The sequence below is a fragment of the Ursus arctos genome, unplaced genomic scaffold, assembly GCF_023065955.2.
Source record: "Ursus arctos isolate Adak ecotype North America unplaced genomic scaffold, UrsArc2.0 scaffold_29, whole genome shotgun sequence".
NCBI classification, from domain to species: domain Eukaryota; kingdom Metazoa; phylum Chordata; class Mammalia; order Carnivora; family Ursidae; genus Ursus; species Ursus arctos.
The window spans coordinates 25255757-25279221 of NW_026622974.1; the positions used below are offsets into that span (position 1 = coordinate 25255757).

At 39.0% G+C, this 23465-nt stretch overlaps 1 protein-coding gene across 2 annotated transcripts in view; it reads left to right on the forward strand.

Moving 5' to 3' along the window:
* Nucleotides 1-1621: 1621 nt before the first annotated feature.
* Nucleotides 1622-23465, forward strand: part of SMAP1 (small ArfGAP 1) — a 159100-nt gene continuing 137256 nt past the window's right edge. Inside the window, exon 1 of one of the 2 annotated variants that reach the window (XM_026507105.4) lies at nt 1622-1985. In XM_026507105.4, coding sequence (XP_026362890.1) covers nt 1868-1985 — 118 coding nt within the window. In that variant the 5' untranslated portion in view covers nt 1622-1867. The remainder of the gene's footprint in view (nt 1986-23465) is intronic. The other variant, XM_026507104.4, reaches the window with a different exon arrangement.

Consider the following 23465-nt stretch of genomic DNA (forward strand, 5'->3'; position numbering starts at 1 on the left):
GTCCTACTTGAAGAATCTTCAGGTTTTCTGTTGTCAGTTGCATCGAGGCCACATTGCTTTGTCTGTTTCCCCAAACCTTCTTTAATTCTGTTGCACTTCACTTATCCAGTCTTATCTCTCACTCGTCTTAAGTAGTACCTCGTGGGTTAGTCTGTGTTCTGAGCTCCTTGAAGTCTTTGTGCTTTTGTGAATGCTGCTCTTGCTCAGTAGCTCCTTCTTTGGCCCCCATCTAAATCAAGCCAGTCTTTAAAATGAGACTTAAAAGTTCTACCTCCCACATGACGTTTTTTTTTTTTCTGTTTATTGGAACTCACTCTGATATCCTACTAGTTATTATTTGTCAGACCCACACAGTTTAAGCTCTAATTTGTTCAATTATTCAGCATTCAATTGAATTCCATAAGCATTTTTCTTTTAAGAGAGGGAGGTGACGGAGGGGCAGAGAGAGAGGGAGAATCTTAAGCAGGCTTCATGCTCAGCATGGAGCCCAAAGTGGGGCTCAATCTCACCACCCTGAGATCATGACCTGAGCAGAAATCAAGAGTCAGAGCTTAACTGACTTAGCTACCCAGAAGCCCCATGAATTCCACAAGCATTTTTGAGATCCTGTGCCAAGAGCAGGGATAGGTGAGCATGAGGGTCACCTTTATACAGGACCTAGGCTAGAAATTGGCCCTTAGAAAAATATAAGACACAGGCATGTTTATTCTGATTACATAAGCCTCACATGAGAAATTGCTAATAAGCCATGATATTGGCTATCAGGGTTCAAATCCCATGAGGACAGGTTGGGGAGCTCCGGGTTCTAATTGTCTTCTTTCCCTAGTTTTCTTTTTCGTGTATTAAAGATCACTGTACATACAGCTTTCTGTTAAAGTGACAACACCCAGAATTTGCCTCCCTGGCCACACTCTCCCCTTCCCATGAAAGGCCTATTGCTAGGTGTTTTAGACTCTGAAGCTAGACTGCTTTGGATTTGAACCTCAACTCCTCCACTGAGTAGCTCTGCAGCCTGGGCAAGTTACTTAATTCCTCCATGTCTCATTTTACACATCTGTATAATGAGAATAACGTATGATAAGGTTGTGATAAGGGTTAAACGGGTTAATAGTTGTTGGCACAGAGTAACCACTCAATAAATGTTAGCTCTTAATACATGTCACTACCAGACTATTTCTCTCCCCTAAAATTTAAGGGACTGTTTTGACTATTTTATTCAATTTGTGTCCTCCAACTTTTAGGACAGTTCTTGTTTAAAAACTTCACACGAATAAACATAGAATGAATACAAGAATGCACGCAATCACTCTATTTCTGTATTTCCAATGTTGTGCCCTTAAGAGCAAAGGCAAGGGAGCAAGTGAAAGTCACCTCTTTGTAAAGGTTATTCCTTTACTGGGTTTTACCAGAGGCCCTTGGGGACAATTTCATCTCAAAAGTGGGGAAGCCCACAGCGGGCAGCGCGAAGTACCTTCTCGAGATCACCTTGGGCGAAAGGCCTAGGGCAGAAAGCCCCGGCTGGCCGGCTTCCCGGGAAGTTCGGCGCATGCGCAGCGCGCCTAGCGCCCGGGTTCCTTCCTGCGGCGCCACCCGGAAGCCTCGGCTCGGTCCCCCTCCTTCCCCCTCCCCCTTTCTCGCCGGCTCAGGCGGTGCGTGCGGGGCCGGCCGGGCGAGGAGGCGGGACACGTCGGCGCTGCCATCGCCGCCGCCGCTCCTCCTTCAGTTCCAGCTGCCGCCGCCACCGCCGCTTCCTGGGCAGAGTCCGCCCTGGGTCCCGGCGGCTCCAGGTGTGTTCACGCTGCCCAGCTCCTGCCTCAGTCCGCCGCCGCCGCCGTAGCTGCCCCGGGCTCCCCGCCCCGCTGCCGAGATGGCGACGCGCTCCTGCCGGGAGAAGGCTCAGAAGCTGAACGAGCAGCACCAGCTCATCCTGTCCAAGCTGCTGAGGGAGGAGGACAACAAGTACTGCGCCGACTGCGAGGCCAAAGGTAGCGCGGACGTCGCCGCCCCTGGTCGGGGCCTCCTGCGGCCGGTGACCTTCCCGTCGCCGCGGCGCCCGGGGCCCGAGCGGACGCCGCGGCTGCGCCCAGCTGGCCCCGGCCCTGAGGGGAGGGCGGGCTCAGGCTCAAGTAGCCCCTCACCTCCACCAGAGGCGGCGGCCAGGTCAGGCCCGTGGGCGCCGGCCCCGGGGCAGAGCCGGTGCCCGCGTCGCGATGCTCCGACCCTCCACAGGGCGGGGGCCAGAGCCGGGCTGGGAGCGCGGAACGGGGCGACAGCCTGGCCAGTGCTTAGGGTTAAAGGGTTGCCCTCCTCCCGCCTCGGCTCGCAGGTACATCCGTGGGTGGGGCCACCCTTAGTCTCGGTCTCCGCCTCGACCCTCCCGCAGTGACCACGGCGTCCCTCTCGGGGCTCCGATGCTCCGTATCCCAGGTGGAGCCCTACCTGCCTGCCCACCTGACAGCTTTGTACAGGGCTTTTGCTTCTTCCTGACAAAGAGTATGGTGGTCCTTTTTGATGGGTTGGAGTTTTACTGAGTGAGACCATTGGGGATGGGTCTTTGGTAGTAGTAGTAGTAGTAGTAGTAAAATTGGTTTTTTAGTCTGGTTATTAACCGGCGTGAAGAGGAATTTCATTATATGCATCTCTTGGACAGTGGGCTCACGTTCCTGAGCTTTTACTAATTAGATTATCTCTGACCGGTTGGTTTGGGAGAACATGTGGACACTGGTTTGTGTGGCCCAAAACGTTGAAGGTGCATATTTTAAAGATACAGAGATTGAAAAAAGCCTAATTTTAGTTTGTTCCGTTGGAGGGCTTCTGCCTCAGCCTTTAAAATAGATACACTATTTTTAGCCTATATGTTTGGGTTTGGAGATCTGATTTATATTTAATGTCTTACAAGTAATTCATGAGAAAAATGTTTCAGATTTTTAAAAACAAACCTATCATGTGTTTAGGAAAAGATCTTGCTTATTTGTAAATTGGTTTGTTTATTCGGTGAAGAATAGGTAGCTCTCCAAAGCAAGAGTCCGTCTTTGAGAATGTCATTTCAGATTTCTGTTATTGACTTAGACTTTTCTTGAAGCTTTACTGTTCTTCCTCGATACTATATAAATGAGTCACGTTTCAGTAGGCTGATAATGTTTGATTAGACTAAGCCACACAGCATCAGCAAATCACTTCACTGCCATACTACCATAACAGGTACCTGATTACTGGAGGATCATATGGGAATACTGTAACTAGACCATTTTAAGAAGCACTTTTCAATATCACAGTAACTTGACTGACCCAACCTTACCTTTATTCTGTGTAACCTTTCAGGTGGTGAGTTAAAAATGCCTGATTATTATGGTAATACTTGTTTACCTGATACTGATTATGTGTGTTTTTGTTATTGTTGTTTTGGGGAATACTGTTCTGAATTGAGGCTCAATTACGGATCACCGCACTAGTAAAACACTGAAAAATGGGGCCTTTAAAAGGCCAGAAAAAGAAATGAACTGCATTTTGGGTAGTAAGTAACATGGTTAAAAAGAGATGCCAGTATGTATTAAATCTATTAAAAGTCGAATAGTAACAGTTTCAGTAAGTACCTTCATTAGGTATAGAAATAAGTGAAAAAAAAATTTTTGTTTAAATTTCTGTCCCCAAAAAAGTACTTTATAAAATCAGATTTTCACTGATGCTTCCTAAAATAATGTATAGGTTTTGAAAAATCCATTATGTGCCACATGGTAACATTTTCATTCTCATTTTTTGAAGTGAGGAGAGGAGAATCATGTACTTTTTAAATTAGGACAAAATTTTTATTCTAACCGGAGGAAAAGGGAGAATTAGTTTTGCTCGCTGTTTGTATTGCCACTGAGGTCCATAGATAAATATTGCATGAATGTTTTTATTTTGGTTTTGTTTGGTCTTTTGTTTGTGGGTTTGTTTTTGAAAAATGTAGGAAAAAAGAGAGGAAAGTAGATCAAGAGTTTGAGGATGCAGTGTGAAGGGCATGAACTCCAGTCATGATTTGGAAAGATCCTTAATTTTTCCTTGTTGCTACTAAATCTCGAATAATATTAAAATGATCCTCTGAATTATTTCACTGTTTTATCTTGTCTTCCAGGAAAAAATATCACAGTTAAGTTTAATTAGACTTGATTTCATAGTTGTAGTACTTAAAAAATTTGACATGATTGGGCTATTGATATAATTAAATATATTTTGTAAAATTTTTGAGTCTTTGATATGGTTGAACCCCATTATAGAGCTCTCTTCATAGACTTTTTGGCTTGTTAAATGAATTTGGATTCATTGTTATATATGCCAGATGACATAATAAATGTAGGTAGTGAAATTCTGATCAAGTGTATTTTTAAAAGACGTGTTATGGGTCTTATTCTGCAGCTCAGCTGTTACAAAGAAGTTCCATACTGTATATGTGTATTAATGTTTTCTTCACTGTCTAATAAACTACATCAAGCTTTTCATGTATTTTTGAAGCTATTTCTTAGTTAACTCAATTTTCTTTTCTTTCAAAAAATACTTCCCCCACTGCTCTTTGAGAACATGTACCAAAGACTAAAGCCTAGGGCTAAAGATTACCCTATTCTCTTGACTTCTAATAATAGTTGGCAAAGTTATATCAGTTGGATTTTGACGTTTTCTTACTGAGTCACCAGTGTGTGTGTTTTCTGACTTGACATTATTTAAGGAGTAAGGAAGGAGAAAAGGATGGCATAGGTGCCAGTTTCCTGCTCATGATCAGACACTTACCAGATCTGTTGAGCAACTGGAGAATAAGAACAGGCAGATGGAGCTGCACTTTCTCTCCCTGGCCTCATTTGTGACTCTGTGGGAATTTTAATGCAGTTCTATTGGTTATTAGTTGGTGGCACTTTATGGAGCAGTGAGGATTTAGGCCCCCTTGCCAACCAAAGTTTAGTTTTTAGTATTTAAAGTTTCATTCATGATTAATACTAGCTTTGATTCTGAACATGTGCTGGTATGAAAATGTGTCTCTTGCCCAGTAAGTTTTGGGGTATTTAGAAACATAGGGTTTTTGAATCCTTGAGGGATTGTTTTGTTCCACCTGTGTGGTGTTAAGAGGGTAAGCTCCTTGCCCAGATCAAGCACTTATTTCTTCATTCCACAGATCTTGACTTTGGGGGACACCGCTAAGCACTGTTGGATTATGGGGCTAAAAAAATTAGTAAGACCTAAAGGAGTTTGTTTAGTGAGGAATGCATTTTTGCAAATGAATAATTCCAAAACAATGTACCAAATGGTATAATAGTAGTTGTAAGAAGTACCCCCCCCCCTACTTATTTTGGGCTGCTGTCCCTACTGCATCTGACTTTTGTCTGTTGCCTGTCTTCACAATTCTTAGAATGCTGCCTCATGGCTTTTGCACATGCTGTTCTTTCTGCTTAGAAGCTTTCTAACAATTTTTTGCCTGATCAGTTACATATCATCCAGTTTCTGCTTAAATGTCTCTTGAAGGGAAATGATTCTCCCCTATTAGGTCGGGCTTCCCTTTATACATATAAGACACATCCTGAATATTTTATTACACTTACTACAGTTGTAATTAAACATTATTTGGGTATTTATTGGATAATCTATTTCCCTGTTGAATAATAGCTTTAAGAGAGAAGAGACCCTCTTTGTCTTGTTTCGGCTTGTATCCCCAGCCCTCTACACAATGGGGTAGGTTAATGTAACTCTTTTGAATGAATGAATGTGAGTGAGTGAGTACAGAGTTGAGGGCAGGCAGCAGGATATGTGGAAATGAGATCATATGTGGGCATGTGGAGTGACCCTGTTGGGAAATATTCACGGGAGTCTTGTTTGAGCGAGGTTCCAAAAGTGGAGTGGGATTTCAGCTGATGGAGAAGGTATTGAAGAGCACAGTTAGCTGCACATACAAGGTACAGGTATATACGAGAACATAAGAGGTTTCCATGTGGCCTTTTTAGGGTAAGCTTTCTCTAAGCATGACCAGATTTGATGGTAGCAGGTCAGGAAGAACTGAAATGGTGAGAGATTCCAGGCATGTCACCTAATTATAACAGTAGTGTGAGCAAGAGTGTAAGGATCTGAACTCACCTAATGTCAGTGTTGTAAGTTGGGGTATACAGCAGGAAATAGAACAGCTGTAGCTATTTTAAGGAACAGGGTGCTTACATTGGAAGGGTTGGAAGAGCAAAAATCAGGGAGCCACTACTGGACTAAAGATTTTAAGGCCATATACTAATACCACTGCTACTGCTACCACCACTCCTGCCCTGGCTGCTTCTCACCCATGAAACTGGTGCACTGATGGGGGAATCAGGACTGTGGTTACTGCCGCCATTCAACATCTATTAGACATTTTTGTCAGTTGCCCTTACTGTAGGAAGATGGCCTTTGTTGAACTTGTGCCTTCCACATGCAAATAACTGGCAGACCTATGTCCAACACCTTGCTGTCAAGGGCCGTCAAGGGAGGCTTTTAGCTTTCTAATCTCTTCAGAATGTGGAAACATGAAGTGAAGGTTGTGAGACTCAATCCAGGAGTCCACTATAAGGCAGTGAGGATGGAGAACATTTTCATTAAGTGTTTGATATTGAAGAGTTCTTATATAAACTTATTTTAAAGTAATTCGTACTAAAAAGTGAAGTTCACCTTGAGAAAATGATGTTTATGATGATGTTGATGCTTGTGGGATAAATACATGTAAATGAAATCTGCGATTATAATTCATCTAAAGAGACCTGCAAATCTGAAAGTTCCCCAAAACGCTAACCTTCAGTTTGATGGGTCTGTTGTTCTTATAATTCTGCTAATCTTGAGGTTTTCTCTGATGATTATGTGTAGAGCCCTGCTGTCAGAGCTGGAATAGAAACGACTGGTCTCTCTCTGACTCATCAGTTTAACTTGGGCTGCATATTGTCCCCTTCCTTTTTTTTCCCTCCCAATTCTTTTACTTTGTCATTTATAAAGATTAAAATATTCTTTCATTACTTGATTTCAGTACAAGATATATATATAGCCCTGTACAAGATATATCTAATCTTTATTGACATATAAGGACTTGAACCCATGCTCTAAGGCAAAGTCAAATATTTGACATTCTAATTATATATTTTATAAACTCAAGACTTTTTCTGCTGTTGTCACTACTATGCCTACTGCTAATAGTCTTTTCACTGGATAGAATCAACTCACTTTTCTTTCCACTTCTCAATAGAAGATCAAAGAAACCTGGAGACCATTTTGTTTGTTGACTGCCGTATGTTCTGACCCCTGTAAAGAACTGATTTAACACATATGTAATTTTGTTGGTAAATCAGTATTTTCTGGGCGCTACAAAGATTAAATATCATGTCAGATACTGTTGTGTGTTCTAAAAAGTTTTGAGTTTGGTCCACAAACTAGTTAGGGATCTCAATAGACATGAGACAATGATGTGTTAAATTCTAGCTTGTATGTAGACTGTAGATTCATTAAAAGTATAGTGTTGGGAAGGCTCAGTGACTTGGAGTAGGTAGGAAGGGGAAGGAGAAGGTAAGAGGTAAAGTTGGAAGTTCAAAAAAAAAAAAAAAAGCAAGTAATAACATTATATGTATATGCAGAAGTTATATGGTGCTTTCTTCTTGCCAGGCAGTGTTATGAGCACTTTACGTATATTAACTCATTTAATCCTCAAAACAACCTTTTGAGGTAGGTAATATTATTCCATCTTACGAATGAGGAAACTGAGACACACAGAACTTAAGTAACTTTCCCAAGGTTATACAGCTAGGAAGTGGTAGAGCCAGGAATTTCTTCATTAAAAGAAAAAATTTTGGGGGTGCCTGGGTGGCTCAGTCATTAAGCATCTGCCTTAGGCTCAGGTCATGATCCCAGGGTCCTGGGATCAAGCCCCGCATCAGGGAGCCTGCTTCTCCCTCTGCCTGCTGCTCCCCTGGTCATGCTTGCGCTCTCTCTCTCTCTTATTCTCTCTGTCAAATAAATAAAACCTAAAAAAAAATTTTTTTTTGATGGCTACTATATTTTAGGCATTCTAGGAGCTGGGGATGCAGCAGGGAACAGGTAGGTAAGTCCAAGCTCTAAAGGATTTACTAGTCTGTTAGTCTGTTGGAAGCAGGCCTGACTTGCAAAGTTGGCCCTTGACTGGCATCAGGGAACTTGGATTTGGGGAGGATCTCATTACCCTAAGTGGTAAGAGTCAGTCACTGTGTCCAAAGTGTTTGTACAAACTGTGTCGTTTATGTTAAATGCCTGCTTTCCTTCTGGGAGTCTGGAATTTCCATATGTACTAGGCAAGGTGCCTATGTGACAAGCCTCCCTGCCCCCCTCTCCCCCAGTACTCTAGGCATTGAGTTCTCTAATGAGGTGCTAATGAGTCTCTAATGGGTAATACTTCACACTTGTCAGAAATCATTACTAAGACAGTTAAGTGTGTCCAGAGCAACTCCACCAGAAGGGGACACCTGGACATTTTTGTGCCTGTTTTCTCCTGAACTTTGCTCCATGCACATTTTCTCTTTGCTAATTATGCTTCGTATCCTTCTGTAATAAATAAGTTACCATGTTGAGTACAACTGTATTTTGAGACTTGTGAGTCCTCTTAGCAAATTACCAAACCTGAGGGTGGTTTTGTGAACCTCTCAACATATTTGATAATAATATCCTCTGGTATATTGTACAGGATATATTGGAATTTCAGTGTATCTCGGCTAGCTCTAGAACCTAACCTACCAGCAAGGGTACAGCCCAGAGAAGCATGATTAGCATTAGTGGAAACTCTGGCTTTACTGGGATGATAGGGAAGTAGGAATCTGGACTGTAGGGTCAGAATTTGAATTTACAAGATCTAGCTCCAGAGCTAGTAACTGCGTTTGATGGCATGAAAAATAAAACACACGCTTTTGCAGTTGAAATTTTGTGATGGAAGAGCCTATCGCCTTAAAGCTGAGAGAGGTTATTGCCAAATATGTTCAAGCATGGATAGTGTCTTTGTCTTAACTTATCTCTTTGCTTTTAATAGCAGAATCACCATAACTTCAAAATACTAACATAAACAACACAGAATTTTTTCTGATCACTAAACTTTATTCTACAAATTGAATATTTTGACGAATCCTTTTGTGTGTGTGTGTGTGGTTTTTTGATCTTCCATATAGCTTCTTTGTTTTTTCTTTCTGCAGTTCTATTCTTAGGTCAGGTACCGATCATCTACCCCGGCTTTTTAAACCATAGGAACAACTTGGGGCACCTGGGTGGCTCAGTCTTTAAGCGTCTGCCTTCGGCTCAGGGCATGATCCCAGAGTTCTGAGATCGAGCCCCATGTCAGGCTCTTCCACCGGGAGCCTGCTTCTTCCTCTCCCACTCCCCCTGCTTGTGTTCCCTCTCTCGCTGTCTGTCTCTCTCTCTGTCAAATGAATAAATCAAATCTTTAAAAAAAAAAAAAAACATAGGAACAACTTGATAGAATTGAAAGAGTGCTGGCCTGGATTAAGTTAGTAAAGCTAGGTTTGAGTCCAGCCTTTGCCTCACTTGGTGACCAGTTGTCCCTGTCCTCAGCCTTATTGCAAAGATTTATTTAACTCTGATGTGATCTGTATTCTTTTCTGAAACCCATGCCTCTTGTCATTTCTGTGTCGGTATTTACTATTATTGTTAATTTTTAAAAATTGTATTATGAAGGGTTTATATTTTAGGGCCTTATTGAACTTTAGATCATGGTCAAACCTGTTTACTTTTTAAAGCTTTTCACTGATGACTTAGGTCTACCTGAGCAGATTTACCTGGTATTATCTTTAATTATCTCAAGCCATATCATATAACTTGTGAGAATATTCCTCATAGATTGAGGACTCCTTTTGATTGAGTCTTTTTCCCTTTAATGCCAGGAAGATCAAAGAAATAACTATCTGCTCTAGTCATCTACTAAAGCCATACTTTAAGACTGTATAGCCGAGCATAGCCATACATTTAGTCATACATAGTACCATATATGCATACCATTTAGTCCTACATAGTACCAATGGAAATGATTTTAAAAATTTCACTTAAGGCAGAGCTTCGATTGGAAATATATGCTGATTTCATGCACAAGTACATTTTGAATGGTAAAGTGAGGACTTTGACAGTCTAAAGGGCAGAGAGTTATAAGCCTTCTAGTAATTCTCCATTCTCTGTGCATCCTCCTCCTCCCCTCAACAATTTTTTGTTTCCCTTTCACAAGAGATCCAAGTGATTGCTTTCAGGAGTGATTGATGATAGACTTTCAGACGTCTATCACTGATCTTTTGTAAGAGTGCATTTCAAGGACCAGTGATTAGCTCAAACCCAAACTTAAAAAGAAAATAAAGGGGATTTTAAAACTTCTGTGGGAAGTCATTTTTAGGATAGCCTTATCTTCCAATACAAGAACATTCATTAAAAATTATGGTTTAGTCTTGGGGCGCCTGGGTGGCTCAGTCGTTAAGCATCTGCCTTCGGCTCAGGGCGTGATCCCAGGGTACTGGGATCGAGCCCCACATCAGGCGCTTCCGCTGGGAGCCTGCTTCTTCCTCTCCCACTCCCCCTTCCTGTGTTCCTTCTGTCGCTGGCTGTCTCTCTCTCTGTCAAATAAATAAATAAAATCTTTTAAAAAAAATTATGGTTTAGTCTAATGTAGATGTTTTTTAGTTCATGCATTTCTACTTTTGAAAGTTTCTTTCGGCGTAGGGTGGTAATGGTGCATAGTTCCAAAAACCTAGCAGAAGTAAGATTTTTGAAGATAAATGACCATCACTAGTATGTTAGTTTCCTATTACTGCTGTGACAAATTATCACAAACTTCGTGGCTTAAAACAACACAAATTATCGTCTTACAGTTCTGGAGGTTAGAATCCAAAATAAGTCTGTTTCCTTATCTTTTCCAGCTCCTAGAAGTCACCTGTGGTGTTTGTTTCATGGCCCCTTCCTCCATCTTCAGTGTGTCATCTTCAGGTCTCTCTCTGCCTTTTTTGTGCTTGCATTGTTACATCTCTTTCTGTAACTCTTTTAAGGATGCTTGTGATCACATTGGGTTTACCTAGATAATCTAGGATAGTACCACCTCTTCAGGTCTCTCTCTGCCTTTTTTGTGCTTGCATTGTTACATCTCTTTCTGTGACTCTTTTAAGGATGCTTGTGATCACATTGGGTTTACCTAGATAATCTAGGATAGTACCACCTCAGTGTTCTTAACTTAAACACACTTGCCAAGTGTCTCTTGCCATGGAGGGTTTCATATTTGCAGATTAGAGGAATTGAAACATGGGGATCACTGTTCTGTTTCCCACAAGTGGATTTGTGATAAAAATTATATATAAAACCTAGATTTTTATTAAAGGTACTGCTCTGGGTGTATTTAACATGGCATAGGATGGTGAAGTTAGTACAATTCAAATTAGTAGTTCTTACAGAAATTATTTTAAAAGTATATGCATGGAGTCATTTAACAGACTCTCTGCAACACTATGATATATGTAGAAAATCTTTAGAGATTTACCAAAAAAGCTGTTAGAATCAATAATTGAGTTTCACTAAGGTTAATATAGAAAAGTTAACTATTTCTATATATCAGAAACAAAGAATTGAAAGTTGAAATAAAAATTATTTACAATAGCATAAACATATGAAAACTTGGGGATAAATTTAACAAAATATATGCAAGATTTGTATACCACAAACTTACAGAGATGGCTAAGAGAAATTAAAGAATACCTAAAGAAATGGAGAGATATACTACGTTCATGAATTAAAAGATGCAGTCTTTTTTTTTTTTTTTTTTAAGATTTTATTTATTTGAGATAGAGAATGAGAGAGAGCATGAGCCGGGGGTGGGGGGTGGAGGGAGAAAGGGGCAGAGGAAGAGGGAGAAGGAGAAGCAGGCTCCCTGCTGAGAAGGGAGCCTGATGTGGGGCTTAATCCCGCATGACCTGAGCTGAAGTCAGATGCTTAGCTGCCAGAGTCACCCAGGTCCCCCGTTGTGTACAGTTTTAATATTAAACTTGTATCATCTTAATAAATGTTGATATATTAATAGGATTGTCTTTGATGATTATTACATGATATAATGTACACGAAGCATATATAGAGAGTTTGACATAGAATAGGTAGTCAGTAAATGTTGGATTTGAATCTTAAGTCATGCATGATTAGACCTACAAACATTTTTGTTTTCTTTTCTCCTCCAATTACTTTATTTTATTTTTATTATTTTTTTAAGATGTGCGTGTTTTTTACTTTTGTATTAAGTTTTTAATTTTAATTCCAGTATAACTAACATACAGTTTTATATTAGTTTCAGGTGTACAGTGTAGTGATTCAGTAATTCTGTACATTACTCAGTGTTCATTATGGTAAGTGTACTCTTTAATCCCCATCACCTATTTTACCCATCCCCCCGCCCACCTCCCCTCTGGTAACCATCAGTTTGTTCTCTGTAGTTAAGAGTGTTTCTTAGTTTGTGTCTCTCTCTCTTTTTTTCTTTGCTCGTGTGTTTTGTTTCTTAAGTTACACGTGAGTGAAATCATAGGGCGTTTGTCTTTCTCTGACTTATTTCACTTAGCATTATACGCTCTAGCCCTTCCAATTACTTTTCAAGAGAATTGTCCAAGGTTTCAGATGTAAGAAAACTCCTTCCTCCTCCAGATTTTCCCTAAGTTTTATTGTTGTGAAATTTTTCTGAATTTTAAGTGTTTTTTAACTTAGAATTTATAATTGACTATGGGGTTAACTTTTTGGTATAATTACTTTAGGAAGTAAAAAAAAAAATCCAAATATTTGATATAGACAATTCTTTGTAATGTGGTTTCCTTTTCTATTTGCATTATTATTTTTTATAAGCAAAGGTTACTAGTTTGTTCCTGCTATTATACTTTGTCAGATTAAAACAAATGTTTTTTCATTGTGGAGATTATGCTCAACTATTGTGCAGAAGTAGTTTCCTTTCTATTTATTTACTGAAAATTAGTTGTTATCTGAGCTTTGTTTTTTAGTGGAGACAATGATTTTACTTCCGTAGATAAGACAAAGCTATCAGGTGATTGCCTTCTTTTTTGGCCTTTTATTTCTTGTCCCAAATTTGGGCAATTATACTTTGACTGTTTTTAACTTAGTTGGTAAAGTATGCCTGTAAATAACAGGAAACAAAGGTTTTTACCTAAAATAAATGTTTTTCTAGCTTTCAAAAAAATAGTTGAGGGGCTTCCAGTTTCTACCCTCGCTTCAAGACCGGAAGGATCTTCAAGTCTCCACTCCCTCCCAACAACAAGTAAAAAGCTGAGCAAACTGAAAAGTCTACATCTCTTCTTAGATCTTCAGAGAAGTGAGATCACAGGACAAACTGCTGTCCCCAAAATAGGAGAGATCAGTGAATATAGAGAATCACAGCTCAGTCATAACTCTGTTGAGAACCAGTACTGGGATAGGAAAACTGTAATTCACAAATTGCTGTAGGCTCACTGTGGACAAATCTGAGAGTCAAAAACTACAGGGGGTTTTAGTTATGGGGAAGGTCCCCACACTTTTGTGAGTTTTACCTCCAGGAGCATAACACAGTGAATATGGGAGGAAAACCTAATGCTTCTGGCAGGGGAAAGAGAAAAGGAGCCATTTTGAAATACACCAGAGCATTCTGTTCTACTTAGCAAGGTCTGCCCTCTGGAGAAACTATTTAACTAGAGCTTAACTAATGACTTGGGGGCAGGGAAATATCTGACTCCAGCCACCTGTAGCCTTTCACAGGAGAGCAGAGAAATGTCAATTCCAGCCTACTGTAGCCATCCTATCTCATGGGGAATGGGGAGAGGCATTGTAGGGGGCACTGATATTTGTGAAACTCACAATACAGAGGCAGAGGCTCACTGAAAGACTAAGACCTAATCATACAACTTTGGTATGCTTTTCCACTGCATTACTAAAACTGTTCACAGCAGTTACTTTTATCCAGTAGATCATTTCCAACTGTCCAGAAAAAATTACAAGGCATACTAGAAGGCAAAAAAAAAAAAAAAGTTGAGGTTCTTAAATTTCACAGTGAAAATATTTCGGATAACAGAAGTATGGCTTCAGGCTGCCAGTTCACACCTTATGAGATCTAAATATAATTGGAAAAACATGTAAAAATATTTTCGTATATTTAAATGAATGTATAGAACATATGTATATATAACCTAAATAAATGGCTAAAGTTACATTATGTTCAGTTTGAATAAACTTGTTCACATCAAATCTATTCCAACCTCTTCTAGTTTAAAAGGTTCTGAAGTTTTTGAGGAGAGTATTAGTCTCAAATAATACTGTTACCCCAGAGCTAAGGGACAGATCTATAAACCATTCCCACTCAACTGAGCTATAATCTTTATGGTAGATCTTGAATACTCATATTCAGTTTGTCTTCAGAATTCACATGAAGTAAGGAACATTCTACTGATCAGTGACATTTCATATATGTATGTGTCCCTTGAAAATATTTTACATGGAGGTTGTAATTGCTCTTTATATTCAACCTGGGTTTAAAGTTTCATTACCTAGTCAATGATATGAAAAAAGTTGGGAGGGGGCCTCTTCTAAGTTAAAAGGAACTTAAGGGATATAATTAACCACTGTCCCTGGTCCTTGAGAGGTACTTTTTGAAAAAGATCTTTACAAAAAAATTTTGTGGAGTTGTGGAAAACAGAATACATACTAGATATTAGATGACATTGAGAACTTGATAATATTGTGGTTATTGGGCAAAAATTTATATTTTTTAGTGATTCATACTGAAAAAGGGGTGGTATCTTGATGTCTGACATTACCATACTTTATAAAAAATGAAAATATGGCAAAATCTTAACAGTTTTTGAATCTAACAGTGGGCGTGTGGGTATTCACTACACTATTCTTTCTTTCCTTTCTGTATTTGAAAATTGTTGATAATAAAAATAAAAAAAATTTTAGTTTTTGTGTTTAAAGAATAACCTGAAGCTACCAATAAGTAAGGTGTCCCCTCTGCACATAAAACATGTTCAGTTCTTGGGGCGCCTGGGTGGCACAGCGGTTAAGTGTCTGCCTTCGGCTCAGGGCGTGATCCCGGCGTTATGGGATCGAGCCCCACATCAGGCTCCTCCGCTATGAGCCTGCTTCTTCCTCTCCCACTCCCCCTGCTTATGTTCCCTCTCTCGTTGGCTGTCTCTCTCTGTCAAATAAATAAATAAAATCTTAAAAAAAAAAAAAAGTTCAGTTCTTGGTCTGCAGGGTTTTCTCCCCCCCCCCCCCCCCCGGTTGGAAGAATGGCACTAATTAATAGTCTTGACTGATAGTATGTTTCTGGACATTTAGGTAATCTTATACTGAATGATTATTTTTAATATATATCAACTATTCTTCACATGTTCAGAGTCTGTGTAAACATACCAAGAGAACAAAAAAAGTTTTAAAAAAAAATCAAACTATGATTATAAAGACAGTGTGATTAAGGAATAATTGCCTTAACTGTTGGCTCTTTATGGTAGGCCCTTAATCATTTTAGGATGCTGGTCAGAAAAGGATTATCATGGAGCTGTTTTAGTACTGTGTAGCTGTTGTTAAAAAGCATTTGAAAATGTAGTAGTGTTCTAATTTTACTTCTCCACCACCCTGTTTTTCAAAAACACATGAAAAAGAACTGCCACAAACCATGAAAATACACCAGAACCTCTAATGCTAATCACGATCTTGGATTTTATCCAAGGGTTACTTAAAGAAGTATTCATTTCACAGGTATTTTATGAACACCAATTATGTGTAAGGCACAACTGCTAATTGCCATATGAGTTGAAGTTGCATAAGGTATGTGAATGCTGACAGGCTTTCCTGTATTATTTTGAACTTCCCATTGTAGGGCATAGAAACAAAGCTAGAATTAACTTAAGCAAAATAGCACTGGGCATTTTTTTTTTTTTTTAACAGAAGAGGAGGGAGACTTGCCTTACATGACTCAGTTCTTGAACCTCTTTTCTGTTTGTATTCACTCCCTTGCCAATTTCATCTAGTCTCTTGCTTTTAACTGTTGACTATAAGTCGACTCCCAGTTATATATTTTCAGACCAGAAGTCCTTGTCTCAGAACTCCATACTGATAACATCCAGTTGTATGTGGTTGTGCCTTCAGTAGCTCCAAATTAACATGTCTTTTAGTATATGTGCTGCCGAAGCAAGCACCCAAATTAACATGTCTTAACTGAAATCTTGATCTTCATCCTCTAAGCCTACTCCTTGGGCAGTGTTGCCCATCATACTCTGCCCTTTTGTTCTGGCCCCAAACTTTGGATTTGTCCCCACGTTGAGTCCAGTATTCCCCCAACTGGTCTCCCAGCCTTTATTCTCGCCTACCATGGTTTATTCTAATACAGTTGCCAGAGTGATCCTTATTTATTTTTAAATTTTTTTGAAGATTTATTTATCTATTTGAGAGAGAGAGAGCACAGGGGAGGGGGATAGAGGGAGAGGGAGAAAGAGGGTCCCAAGCAGACTGCACTGAACTTGGAACCTGATGTGGGCCTGATCCCACAACCCTGAGATCAGGACCCGCCAAACCAAGAGTTGGAATCTCAACTGACTGTGCCACCCAGGCACCCCACCAGAGTCAAATCAGATCAGTTAGATCATGTCATTGCTGCACCTGAAATCATCTATTATTGTTATATGTTGGATTCCAAGCCAAAGCCCTTACAGTGGTCCACACTGCCCTTCTTGCTCTTGAGTATACTCATTGAGCTTCGGCCTCAGTGCCTTCACACTTGGCTATTTCCTATCCCTGGAGAATGTTCTTCCAGACCTGCATATGGCTGGGCCTCCTTACCTGGTTAGATCCTCACTCAGGTATATATTTGATTTTTTTAAAAGATTTTCTGTTTATTTGAGCGAGCAAGAGAACATGTGTGCATGCACGAGTTGGGGGGAGTAGTAGAGGGAGAGGGAGAAGAACAAGCAGATGCCCTGCTGAGCACGGAGCCCAATGTGGGGCTTGATCCCAGGATGCCGAGATCACCACCTGAGCCTAACTCAGACACTTAACCAACTGAGCCACCCTGGTACCCCTACATACTTAATTTTGTTAACTGTCATCACCCTTTGTAGAATGTTAAGAATTCAGGGATTTTTGTCTTTTTCTGTTTCTGACACTGAAGTTCTAGGTTACTATTTGTTGAATGAATAGATGAGGAGGGGGCAAAGCATGTTGGGCAGAAGAATAATGTATATTGCCAGTTTAAGACATTTATCTACAAAAGATAACTGCAATATAAGCAATATAGGAAAACCTAATTTATCTCAATGGACTTAGAAATATTACATAGGTGATGAAATGACTTTAGTGATTCTCTTTCTGGAAAATAAGACCTCACCCAATATTTCTCTTTTTTTAACTTTTTCTTTTTTTTTTTAGCTTATGTAAAACTTGTTTGATCAGATTTATAAAAGCCACTGATTTTGAATACTATAATCATATATTCTTTTCATATATTTAAGTTGAGGTTGTTTTAATAGGGCTTCAGCATACAAAACAGAACACTCTAGGTGTTAACAGAAATGCTTTAATACAGGAAATCAAGTACTTACAAACAGTCTGGAAAGGGTAGAAAAGTAGGAATGATTCTCAGATCACAGTAGAATTGACTTTCCAGGGAGCCACCAGCCCTGAGGCTGTTATTAGAACTGCTGAGTTTAAGAAAACACCAAATTAGCTGTAGTCCAGGGATTAGAAAGTGAAATCTGCCTTACAACACCTGTAAAGCAGTGACTAGGTACTGGAGTGTTGGGGTCTGTCCATCACCTACATCAAAAGTGCTTCTTACACACCCGAGAGGCTGGAGACGACGCATTTTATGATCTTGCCTTCTTATAGAAAATAGCCAAAAATGACAGGAAGATAGTCACCTGACTTTTGCTTTCAAATATTGCATAAGTGCATCTAATTGGTGGAAACATTCTCATTCAGAATTCTGCAAAAGAATCTGAGAAATAGAGCTTTTTAGCTTTATATCCTCTGAATACAGGAGGGCACACCTGAAATAGGGTGGGATAGATGTTGGGTGAGCAAATCAACAATACCTACCATGGTTTCTGTCTTCACTAGTTGCATCAGAATGAATAGGATATACATAGCTCGAGATGAATTCAGGGAGCCTTTTTTTTCTGTCTTTGGCTCTCTCTGTGTCTCTGGGTCTGTAACACATGATTCTTCTTCTTTGCTTCATTCTTTACTGACTACTTTCCCTTATTCGTATTCTTGCCTATACCTCATTAGTTCCTAAGTCTATGTGACCTGTTATTTGGCTTCCTACAGGTTGTTGTCTCTTTCTTTGTATCATATACTGTATTCTTGGGTGAGATGTGCCCATCTCTGGTTGCTGTGGCATGGAGGCAGGAGAGCTGCAGGAACAAGTAGGGACTCCTCCATGGCTAAGAGCAAGCAAGGTCTGTAGGAAGGAGGAGTAGCTCATATAGTTAAAATATTAATACAAGATTTAGAGGAAAATTTGATTCAAAACAAATTTGAATAAAGTGGTTAGTTTCAGCAGAAAAAGTCAGGAAGAATGAGGATCAGTTTATATGGAAGGGCAGAGTAACAGGGGTCTGAAATCTAAGGGACAATTAGGTGATAAAGTCATTTGCTGAAAATAAGAGATAGTAGGACTTTGTAGGGCATTTAAATCTGTTCTGTGCATGGAATACTTGCTAAAAGTATATATTTAAAAAAAATTAAAAATATTTTAAACAAATCTATCCCTTCATTGATGGGCATTTGTTTTCTAACTTGTGGTTAGAAACAGTCCTGTTGTCAAAGTTTTGTGTACACAAAATTATTTCCTCAGAATCTTATATGTGAAAAGTTTATGTTAAAGTATGCAGATTAAAGCCTGTTTGATTAGTATTGCCAGGAATTTGGGGGCCAGTTCACCTTCCCACCAGTAGTATATAAAGACTGGCTGACCTTCTTACCCAGTCTGTTACTGGGTTTTCATGTTTTTGAAAAGTTTTCTTAATATGGTTGGTGAAAATTGTTATCACACTGTTTTGTTTTATTTCTTAAAATTAATCATTTTTAATGTGCGCATTGATCATTTTTATTCTTTTATGATTTCCCCCTCATTTTGGGGTCAGGGGTTGGCTATTTTTTTCACATTTTTCTCTTGACCAGTCATTGGGCCACAACACAAAATTCCAGGCGACATTCATTCCTCTGAGGCAGCACTATTCATTCCTAGATTGTATAAGCCCAGCAGTAAGTAATGGTGGAACACTTTGGGAAATTTTTCAGCTTTGATCTACATTTTTTTTTTTTTATAAGTATGAAATTATAGAAAGTTTAAAGGTGGAAGAGAGCTGTCGTATACCTGATCTGATCTCCTCGTAGAGTGATGAAACAGATCAAGAGAGGCTAAATGACTTGCTCAAACTTAGTAACAATGAGAGAACTTGGGAGTGAACCCAAGTTATCTGGTTCATCGTTGTCTGAGTCCACAAATGAATGTGTTACCCTTGACCTTTGCAAAAGGTAACTCTCAGCTTTTTAATTTTTTCTTTTTCTTTACATTCACAATTTATACAATGAGAAGGGTGGTAAATTCTGCATTCTTGTGCTTAACCAAACCCTATCTATGTAATGATAGGATATTAAGAAAAAAAATTGGTAACCGCAGTGAGAACTGGTTACATATTAAGTATTTACTTAGCCAGATTTTTTAAACACAGATTTGGCAATAAGTGTAAACATGTTCAAAACTTAGAATGCTGTTGGTTGGTGTCTGAGGTGTTATCTAAAAGCAAATGTTATCTCATGAGATAAATCTGTAAGTAGTGCTGAGAATAGCTTTAAAAAGAGGGATTTTTGTAAATATTGGATATCTTTGTGCTTGAGAGGGAAATTTTTGCAAATATAAAGCACTAGAATATTTGTGAAAGAGTAAACAAAATAAAGGAAAGCTGTAATATGCTTGCTCAAACTTTTGAACTTTTAAACTGAGTTTTTGACTGATGCTATGTCACCTGAACAAAGAAGTAGGTTTGACAAGGCTTAAACTTTAGGACATGCAGGTGAAACAAGGATTATTAATTCTTAAAATTAAGGTTAATTTCATTTTCTCCTTTTATTCTGTACCATCCTGATGATAGTGAATCCTTAAATTATTAACCACTGTTTAATTTCTTTGCCAAAGTAAATCAACATTTTAAAAATGGCAGGGGAATGCTTTTTTTCTTTTTTGTAGTTTTTGTAGTTTTTCACTGTCCTTATGATATTTTGAACTTACTTACATATTCCTTTTTCCAAAGCTTAAGGAATAAATATTTTTTAAAAAGTTCTATAATAACTTTTCCTCTGGTATTCTTCCTCTTGTAAACTGTGGGTTGGCAGACTCATTGCTCTGCTGCTATCCATGAGAGGACACTAGTTCAATAGCTAAAATAGTGGGCTTTGAAGGCTGACTGCTCGGGGTTAAAATCTCTGCTCTCCCATTGCGACCTCTGTGATTTCTTTTTTTTTTTTTTAATATTTTATTTATTTATTTGACAGAGACAGACAGCCAGCGAGAGAGAACACAAGCAGGGGGAGTGGGAGAGGAAGAAGCAGGCTTCCAGCCGAGGAGCCTGATGTGGGGCTCGATCCCGGAATGCTGGGCGCCGGGATCATGCCCTGAGCGGAAGGCAGACGCTTAACGACTGCGCCACCCAGGCGCCCCACGACCTCTGTGATTTCTTTCTTTTCTTCTCCCTCCCTCCCTTTTTGTCCCCTCCCTCCGTCCTTTCTTGTAGTGGGAGTGTGGTATTTAAACTTTCTAAGCCTCTGTGTCATTATATGTAAAATGGCCATACCTGTTGTCACAGAGTTATGAGAGTTAACTAAACTTGTGAAGTAATGTCTGGTACAAAATAAGGGTTTGATAAATGAGTAAGGGTGTGATAATTATGTCAGGTCTTGTGGGTTTTTGTTTGTTTGTTGTTTTTAAAGCACTTAGAGTCATTTAGTCATTTTTTTACTTTGCAGGAAGCATTTGTTCCTGCAGAAATATGTGAATTATATTTTGTTTGGTAAATAATGTAATTGAGTAGATTCTAAGTGCAAGAATACTTTATGGAAGTCTCAGGAAAAGAAGGTAGTTATTTTTTTTTAACCTTTTATGTGCTGGTTCACTAGAGTGTACAGTCAGAGGTATGCACCAGAAGCCCTGCCCTGCCCTTTAGGATTCTTTACTTTAAGGAGACAGGCAGGCCATAAGCATAAAGACTATATATATGTTATATATTAATATATTTTATTATATATATATATTCTGGATACCTGTGTGGAAGGAGTAGTGCAAGCATTAAGTGTTCTAGAAGTTCACTGAAAGTAAAAATCACCAAGAGCAGGAGCTGGGGAAGGCAGTACAAAAGAGGTAGTTCTTGAGGAAGAGGAGAATCAGACTTAAAGAAGAGTAGCAATGTTATTCTAGGTAGGAGAGGTTTGTCTCTATACTTAGTGCACATGCTTTTCACATTCCTGGAAGCAGATATAGTTATCAGGGAGAAATTTAGGAGAGGGGATAGACAAAGGAGTGATTATTGCGTTGGGACTCTCTGTGTAGACATGTTTGCCAAAGCCGTGAATGGATTAGACACTTGCAGATCAGAGAGTCTGTGACCAAGACCAGAGGGAGGCAGCAGTCAGAAGTGGAATCGTTAAAGGAGCAAACAGTGGCCTGCGAGACTGCAAGGATAACCAGAACAGAGAAGTTTTAGGAGAAGAAGGCTTTCAGAAGGAGGTATAGTCAGGAAAATTAAATGCAATAGGGAGGTAAAAGGGGCTAGGAAAGGGCATTTAATTTTGGAAGACATTAAAACTGTTTTCTAAGCTCTTTATGGAAGTGTGTTGTGAAACTGCTGCAGAACCTGTTTTCCATCCTCTGTACAGTGAGAGTCAAGAAAGTGAATCTTCCATATGTTGGGACCATTTCTCAAGTTTTTCTCAGGCAAACATTTACCTTTTTTTTTTTTTTTCACCTTTGCCAAATTTCATTGCTCGTTTTGTTTTTGGCATTTAGTTTACTTTTGAAACAAATGCTCTATTTTTTCCATGGAATTCTGGCAACTTTTATATTCTATGACGAAAATTCTTTAGAATTTATATCGCAGCCCAAGGAATATTGTTAATATATATGTAAATGGCCTTGAAAATAAGGCTTGACTGACGTTTTATTCATCTGGGTTATTTTTTGTTTGAAGAATTATAGTTAACTCCTGAATCAACTGATAAAGTTGACAATAACTTGTTTCTGGGGAGACTCTCAGTTTATTTTTGAAAGATATGTTTATTTTCAGCACTTTTTCTCTCTTAACTGCAAGAAGTACAATTCCTTCTGTGTAAATTAAGATACTAGTGTCTTTTGATTCAGTACTACATTTGAAATTGGTTTAAGAGGTGTTTATAAAATATATCTGCCCTCTGCTGGTGGAAATACATTATTGCTCAACTCAATAGCTTCAGTAATTTAGTCAAATGAAGCAATACTCCGTAATATCAAGAGTGGCCATAAAATTACATTAAAGAAAAATACTTTTATCATTTGAAAGGAATATATTTTCTTTAGGGCATTCCTGTACAATGAATTGTTCTGCCCAAAAGGCCAGTAGTGTCATGGGTTAGAAATACCCAGTACACTGATGATTATTTTTACATTATGTGTTTTTGTATCCCTTTTGAATTTTTTTGCAAGTTCTAGATCTGTTCTGCCTAATGTGGTAGCCAATAGCCATATTTGGCTATTTAACTGAAGTTAAATTTTTAGTTCCTTATTCCCACTAGCCACATAATCAAGGCTTAATAGCCACCTGTGGGTAGTAGCTCCCAGGTAGGACGGTGATATGTTTCTATGTCACAGAAAGTTCAGTTGACACTGTTATTCTAATGTTTGAATTTTAAATAACAAGGATTATTATTTTAATGAAATAATTATTCTTTTTTTTTTTTTTAAAGATTTTTATTTATTTATTTGACAGAGATAGAGACAGCCAGCGAGAGAGGGAACACAAGCAGGGGGAGCGGGAGAGGAAGAAGCAGGGTCATAGCGGAGGAGCCTGATGTGGGGCTCGATCCCAGAACGCCGGGATCACACCCTGAGCCAAAGGCAGGCCCTTAACCGCTGTGCCACCCAGGCGCCCCTGAAATAATTATTCTTAAATTTGCAATGAATTTCTTGCTTTGTCGTGTACCTTTTTCAGATAAACAAAGTTATCAGTAAAGAATCCCAGTTAGCTAAGGGGATCTCTTGAGTAGTATTTTACTTTAAGACTTTTTTGTACCCCCCGTAATTTATTGTACCTTATATATATATGTATTGCCAGATGATCAGAGTACAGTTTTCTCAGTGTAGAGCATTGAACATTTGTAGTGTTTTCATTCTCTGTTTGGAAGATTAAAGTTAAGTTAAAAATAACATTCTCTGTGTTACTAAT